Below are 7,990 nucleotides of genomic sequence, written 5' to 3'. Positions count from 1 at the left end.
AGTGACCTTCCCGGGCAGCACATGTTTGGTAATGTTTGGGTCTTTTTAAGCTAGAAGAGAGGAAAATATAAGGAAAGTGGGACTGATGTGAAGAGGGAAGAAACACCCATGTTAAAGCCCTGAGAAGGATGTGCTGTCTTGTGTGCTTTGAACAGCACTGAATGCAGTGACAACCACCAACAAATCAACACTATGTGGAATAGAATCACAGAATCACTGAGGTTGGAAAAGCTCTCAAAGACCATGGAATCCAACCTGTGACCCATCACCACTTTGTCAACTAGACCAGAGCACTAAGTGCCACATCCAGTTGTTCCTTGAATACCTCCAGGTATGGCAACTCCACCACCTCCTGGAGCAGCCTGTGCTAGGGCACTCTGCTCCAGCCTGGAGCATTCCATGGGGTTGGTGCAACCCAAGGACAGGACCTGCACTTGGCCTTGTTGACCCTCACACCATCACCCTCAGCCCATAGATCCAAACTGTCCAGATCCCTCTGCAGAGCCTTCCTGCCCTCCAGCAGATCCACACTCCCACGCACCTGGGTGACACCATGAACTGACTGAGGTGCCTTTGATCCCTCATCCACCTCATCAATAAAGAGATCAAATAGGACTGCCCCAACACAACCCTGGGGACACCATGGTGTCCGGTCCCAGCTGGATGTGGCTCTATTCCCAGCACTCCCTGGGCCATCAGCCAGGTCTAGCCCAGCCAGGAATTAATAATAAATCCACTACATGTCATCTATTCACACCCTTTTGCTTTCTGGAGAACTTTGAAAGCCCCAACATGCAGTTCTCCCCTAAAACCTGACAAAATAAGCACAGAGTGGCTGTTCCAGCCCCACAAGTCCAGTGAGTTACCCAGGAGGAATGTTCCTTCATCTGGTGCTGGTTGCTGTGAGAACCATTGGCGTGGCCTCGCCAGAAGCAGTTCTGACAGAGCTGGTAGTTGTGGCACTGCTGGCACCGGTACCGGAATCCCATCATGCTCTCACAGTGGCAGTAGGAGCACTCCACGGGGTGGAAGACTTGAAGGAGGAGGGAAAGGAAGGGGAAAAAAAAAACCAAAGGAAAAAAAAGTATTAAGTGAATTTTAGGTAAACCTCAAGCATCCCATTTCACTGGAGCTTCCAAACCACCCCCAGGTTCTTCACCACTTGGTATTCCAGGCAAGATTTTGAGCACAGAGCATGGAATTTTGGTGATATTAACTATTAGTTTAAGTTGATGATAACATAACAATTCTATCTGACATGGTCTGACAATATTTCTTTCTCAGTTTTCTCCCTCTTTGGACACTCTCAGACCCAGAAGTCCCCAGAGAGGTCCAACGGCACTGAGAACAAGCACAAGTGGGCAGGAAAGCAGCAAGGCTGTACCATACTGGTTGGATTTTGCCTCTGGAGATGCCTGTGCCCTGTACCACACTGGCTGGATTGCACCCAGGGAGATCCCTGTGCCCTGGAGTCATCTAAGAGTTCTTCAGAGAGGCAAATCCAGAGCACCACATTGGGCTCCTGCCCTTAATCACCTCTCACCCCTCACTGCTTCCCACCTGTGAGTGCCTCATTTACTTCCATAGCTTACACTGAGGAAAATCCCAGACTCCCTCTATATCTGGACATCTTGAGAACTGGAGAATTCACTTAGGTCTGACACACACAGTCACACCAGGAGTGGGGTAAAATAAACATCAATAAATGCTTCTTCCCTATTCCTCTATCCATGGACAGATAATCCCAGACTTGTCCCATTTAAATCTCTGGAATAAATGTGAGAATGAGGTGAAGGAGATGATACCTCACCTTGGCAAATGCATTGTGAAAACTGAAAGACAGGAAAAAGAACCAGTGCCTCACAGCCAAGGATTTCTTCCTAATATCCCATCCCTCCCTGCCCTCTGGCAGTGGGAAGTCATTCCCTGTGTCCTGTCCTTCCATCCCTTGTCCCAAGTCCCTCTGCAGCTCTCTTGGAGCCCCTTGAGGCACTGGAAGGGGCTCTGAGGTCTCCCAGGAGCTTCTCCTCTCCAGGCTGGACACCTCCAGCTCTCCTAGTCTGAATCCATGAGAAGTTCTCCCCCATATTTCCAAAACTGTCCCTTCTCTTCCCTGGCTCTGTGCAGGCAGCGGAGATTGCTGCTGATCAAAGGGGACACAAGCATCACAGTGTCCTGAACCAAAGAATGCACACACTGATCTGCTGATTTGGGGAAGCAATAACAAAGCTCTGATAAAACACAGCACGAGGCACAATAATAATGGTGACAGCACTCGATGTTCTGCAAAAGGCACAGTCTCAAACTGATGGGTACAGAGGAGATTGGAACCACCAGGAGCAGGGAATATTAATTACATCAGGGGCAAGGAATCTGCCAGCATGATGGAAACCAAAGGGGTGGGAACTGGTTGGGTTGGCTGCAGGGGTTTGTGGTTGTTTATGGTTCTGTGGGGTTTTGTGGTTGGTTGGTTTTATTTGGTTCTTTTTTTGCTTTTTGTGGGTCTTGTATGTGTTTGGGTTTTGCTTGTGGTTTTTGGCTTTTTTTTTTTTAATGGGATTTGCTGTTTGATTTCTTCATAATATGCTGTATCATAGTATGTTAAGGGGTTGGAATGAGATCATCTAGTTCCAACCCCCTGCCCTGGGCAGGGACACCTCCCACCAGACCAGGTTGCTCAAGGCTTTATCCAACCTGGAATGAACACTGCCAGGGTTGGAACAGCCAGAGACTCCTTGGGCAACCTGTGCCAGTGTCCCACCACCTTCACAGGAAAAAACCTTTTCCTAATATCTAATCTAACTTTCCCTCTTTCAATTTATCCCCATTGTTCCTTGTCCTATCACTGCAATTTCTAACCAAGAGTCCCTCTCCAGCTTCCCAAGAGCCTCTTCAGATCCTGAAAGGTGCTATGAGGACCCCACACAACCTTTTATTCTCCAGGCTGAACAGCCCCAACTCTCTCAGTCTGTCCTCACAGGGAAGGTGCTCCAGGCCTCTTATGAGCTTCGTGTCCTCCTCTGGACTTGCTCCAACAGTTCCATGTCCTTCTTATGTTGGGGACAACAGAACTGTGTGCAGCACTCCAGGTGGGAAAGCCAACCACAGCCTGGGAAGGAATGCTCCAGGACCAGGACAGTTGAAAGCATGAAGTGCTTGTTATGTGAGCAAGGACAGAACACCCACATGTGAAGAGAAACCCTGTTCTGACCAGGTGTCTCCAAAAGGAAAATACTCTATTTACCATTTTCAACATGGGCAAGTCTGTGCATGAGAGGCAGCCACACAAGGCACTGAGGAGGTGGATCAGCCATCAACGTGTCTAAAAACATGTTCAGCATGATCTTCTTCTGCAAGGGAAAAACTTGATTAGATAGAAAATCTCAATTTTATACAACCAAACATACTTCAGCCTTAAGATGTCTCTATGACACAACTTGTGCCTATCAGGAATATTTCAAATACTGGCATAGACTCATGGAATCTCACACTGGTTTGGGTTGAAAGGGACCTTTGAGCTCATCCAGTCCCACCCCCTGTCATGGGCAGGGACACCTTCCACCAGTCCAGGTTGCTCCAAGCTCTGTCCAACCTGGACTGGAACACTACCAGGGATGGAGCAGTCAGTGCCTTCCCTTCTCTCCCTGCCCTCTGGCAGTGGGAAGCCATTCCTCCTCCTTCTGTCCCTCCAGGCCCTTGTCCAAAGTCCCTTCCTGTCTTCCTTGTCAGCAACTTCAGGTACTGAAAGGCCACAATTAGGTCTCCCCAGAGCCTTCTCTTCTTTAGGCTGAACAATCCCAGCTCTCTCAGCTTTTCCTCACAGCAGAGCTGCTTCAGCCTCCTCTGGACTTGCTACAACAGGTCCATACCATGGGAATACAAGATCTCTGACAAACACATGGGCTGTAGCCAAGTGACCCAAAGCCTTCAGAGAAGAATCACATGATATCTCACATCTGCAGAAGGCCCCACTTGACCCAGAACAGTAAATTATTACTGGAAGCTCTAGAAGCTGTCCCAAAGAATGCAGCTGTGCCAAAAACACCCCAATAAACTCCATTTTCCATGGGCAACAAGTTTGAATTACACCATCTGTGTCCAAGAAATGTAGCAGAGCTGTGGCATGTCAGACACTGTGTCCACCTACCCTCTCAGCACTCACCCAGCAGCACACGATTCACCTTTAGCACCTGAAGGAAGAGGCTCCCAGGATCTCTGTGGGCAGCCAGGACCCACAACTGGCTGGGAAAGGTTTGTCTCTTGGGAATCTAAGTAACACCAGGGAATGTTCCTGGCACTAAACTCCAACACATGTGCTGTTGTGTTATTAAACCTGGTTTAACCACTCACTCTCCCACATGATTCCAGCATCGAGGTGTTAGCATCAGTGAGGATTCATCTTTAATAATCTGCGTCCCTGTAACCACCCTGCTTGAGGGATTAAGAGAGGTTAATGGCAGGGATGTGGTTAGAGCATTCCAGCTGGGCTCAGGACCAGGAACAGCTCAGGGCACTGTTCAGCTAACGGGTACAGATGTGGCTTACACGTCCCTGGGGTAAATGCCAAACTCTGAACCCTCAGAGCTGCACCAGTGCCATGTGGAGAGAATTTCAGCCAGATGAAAGCCTGTCCAAGTTGAACATCACACGAGTACCTCTGGAAAGTTCACTTTCAGTTCTGGGAGGCATAAAAAAGGGGAATTCAGTCTGAGAGAGATCATCCATCTGCTTCCCAGGACCTGCTTGTTTCAGTATTTTCAAATAAATAAGGAGCTGTCTTAGGGCACAACATGCACCAGGATTAATTAAAAGCCATTATGCCTCTCTGCAAAGCTGGACATGCACCAGGGATTTTGTTTTACTGAATAAAATTAGAGCAAAGGAATTTTAAAGTGAATCAGTGTGAAGAATGAGCTTTGCTGTTGCTGGAACCCAGGTCAGAGTGCTGACGTGTGCGTGGGCAGAGCATGAGCAATCGTGGATTTGTTGCGGCTGGAAAAGACCTCCAAGATCATCAAGTCTAACCATCTCCCAGCACTGCCAAGGCCACCACTAACCATGTCCCAAGTGCCACATCCACAGGGATGTTAAATCCCTCCAGGGATGGGGAATCCAGCCCTGCCCCCTGGAACCCAGGTCAGAGTGCTGACGTGTGCGTGGGCAGAGCATGAGCAATCGTGGATTTGTTGCGGCTGGAAAAGACCTCCAAGATCATCAAGTCTAACCATCTCCCAGCACTGCCAAGGCCACCACTAACCATGTCCCAAGTGCCACATCCACAGGGATGTTAAATCCCTCCAGGGATGGGGAATCCAGCCCTGCCCCGGGCAGCTGAGCCAGGGCTGGACAGCCCTTTCCAGGAGGAATTCAATATCCATTCCATCCTGAACCTCCCCTGCTGCAACTTGAAGCTGTTCTCTCTCATCCTGTCCCTTGTTCCCTGGGAGCAGAGCCTGACCCCACCTGGCTGCACCTCCTGTCAGGAGTTGCAGAGAGCAGAAGGTTCTCCTGAGCCTCTTTTTCTCCAGGCTGAGCCCCCACAGCTCCCTCAGCTGCTCCTGCTGCTCCAGCCCCTTCCCCAGCTCCATTCCCAGCCAGTGTGGAAACAGAAAAAACTATTAATCACACATTAGTCCAAATAAACTCCTCCCTCAGTATCTCACACATGATGTGGAGCCTCATCACTTCTGAAATCAAAGCTACTTCCTACTGTGTTGTGTTCCAAATACACTAATTGCTAATGATCTTATATTTAATGACTATACATTTTAAATCTAAATACTGCAGAAATATTTCATCTGGGACATAATCATGCCCAGAGTCTAAACATTTCATTTTAGACTTAAGATCATCTAAGTTCATGTTTAGAGTTGATTTCAAGATTAATTATACTATTTACATTCTCTCAAATAAGAAATAAATCATCGGGACAATTAAGTTACAACTGAAATCAATTTAAAAATAAACTTTGTGTGCAGAACACGTTTACTTTGTGCAGACCAGGCCAATGAGGAAGTGACTTGTCGAAACTAATTGTCTTAACACAGCAAAAAAGCTTTAAAAAATCAAGGGGAAATAGTAAAAGTTTATGTTTCATGGTTTGGAAAAGAACTAGGCCATCGCTGCTGCTCTGATGGGGAACTGGGGTATCCCTTCAAAGAGGATAGTGGAATAATGGAAAATCCTGTATTTCCCTGGTTTAGAGTCTTAAATCTGCTTTGGAGACATCAGCGACTCCTTCCCTCCAACCCCTCCAAACCACCACCCCCCCAGCCATGTGCTTGAGAAGGCAGAGCTGTGTGAAGAAGGAATTCCAGAGCCAGGTGTGGGAAGTCTCACCTGTTGAGGGAAGCAGGTGCGTACGGAGTGCTCCGTGTAGCCGAAGGATGGGCCCTCGAACACGGCTGTTGGGAGCTTCAGGACTTCTTTCAAAAACTGATCAAACTTGGTAAATATCATTAGTCCGTTGGAATCTGATATCTGAGAGAAAATATCTGTAAGAAAATATAATAAAACCCTACAGTAAATACAGGAATAAGTAATATTTCAATCTATTTAAACCCTGAGATGTTTCTTTTGGTTTTATTCAGAACATAACTTGCTCCTAAAATAAAATTTATGAATTAATGTATTCCAACATGCCATGTCAGAAGTCTTCCGAGTTCCTCCATCCTATCTCATCCAGCCTAGAGGAAATATCCTGAAAGTGCATTAACTGGGACAGCAAGGGAGCAGAATCCAGGACGTTACACAACATCACACACTCAAACTAAAACTATCAAAAAGCCTCTGAGTTGTCTCCTAGAATTAAAACAGTTATAAGAGTGATAAAGTCAGAACAGGCAGAACTCCTGGTGTGGGACAGGTCAATGGCACAGGGAATGGAAGGAACACAACATGACAGAATCCCAGAATCACTGAGGTTGGAAAAGTCATCTAAGACCATCAAGTCCAACCTGTGACCCATCACCACCTTGTCAGCTAGACCAGAGCACTGAGTGCTATGACCAGTCATTCCAGGGACAGCCCCTTCCAATGCCTGACAGTCCTTTCCATGGAGAAATTCCTCCTGATGGCCAATCTGAACCTCCCCTGGCACAGCTTGAGGCTGTTTGCCCTTGTCCTGTCCCTTGTTCCCTGGGAGCAGAGCCTGACTCCACCTGGCTGTACCTCCTGTCAGGGAGCTGGAGAGAGCAGAAGGTGGTTGTTGGCTTGGGGCTTTCATGGAAACATGTCCTGCAAAATGAGAAGCTGATACATCATGTAATGGCTTCCCATTGCCAGAGGGTGGGGAGAGATGGGATATTGGGAAGGAATTGTCCTCTGTGAGGGTGGTGAGGCACTGGCACAGGTTGCCCAGAGCAGCTGTGGCTGCTCCATCTCTGGAAGTGTTCCAGGCCAGGTTGGATGGGGCTTGGGGCAACCTGGGCTGGTGGGAGGTGTCCCTGCCCATGGCAGTGATGGGACTAGACAAGCTTAAAGGTTCCACACAAACCATTTCATGACTCTATGAATTATTCCAATACCCTGAAGGAATAAGCTCAGGATGAAGCCCATAATGTTTTCTTAAGGAGGATTAAGCTACCTGGAATTTGTATCCCTGGTTGAACAGAGCAGCTTGAAGTGAAGGTCTGAAGCTCTCATTGAATAATCTTATAAAACATATTAGGAATAATGAGGGGAAAGAAAAAAAAGGAAAAAATCTAAATAGGGGTTGGTGTGAATGGTGTATTTCTGTATTTAAGAAAAATAAGCCATAAAAATCAGATTTAACCTGAAAATTGAATGTGGGATGACAAGGCACACAAAGGACAAGTATGGGAACAACAAGAACTAATTGGAGAGCCAAACCTCCAGAGTCCTAATCCGTGCTGAAGCAGAGTCCCTCCAGGACTGCCCCTGCACAAGAACAGAAGCTCTGTAAAGAGCCTGTCAGGGTGGGACAGGTGGAACACCACAGGGACACAACACCACCTGTATTTAAAGTGGG

The 7,990-nt window shown here is 47.5% G+C and overlaps 1 protein-coding gene across 1 annotated transcript in view; it reads right to left on the bottom strand.

Annotated features, from left to right (window-relative positions):
* Positions 1-866: 866 nt before the first annotated feature.
* LOC103807425 (dystrobrevin beta) overlaps positions 867-7,990 on the bottom strand; it is a gene marked incomplete at its 3' end in the record, with an annotated part of 21,141 nt that continues 14,017 nt past the window's right edge. Inside the window, exons 5-7 of the mRNA XM_009080151.1 lie at positions 6,340-6,494; positions 3,245-3,350; positions 867-1,033 (exon numbers count right to left, since the gene is read on the bottom strand). Of these exons, the coding sequence (XP_009078399.1) occupies positions 867-1,033; positions 3,245-3,350; positions 6,340-6,494 (428 nt within the window). The remainder of the gene's footprint in view (positions 1,034-3,244; positions 3,351-6,339; positions 6,495-7,990) is intronic.

This window comes from Acanthisitta chloris, unplaced genomic scaffold (genome assembly GCF_000695815.1).
Source record: "Acanthisitta chloris isolate BGI_N310 unplaced genomic scaffold, ASM69581v1 scaffold8348, whole genome shotgun sequence".
Lineage (NCBI taxonomy): Eukaryota > Metazoa > Chordata > Aves > Passeriformes > Acanthisittidae > Acanthisitta > Acanthisitta chloris.
This window is presented reverse-complemented; position numbering and strand designations above follow the sequence as displayed.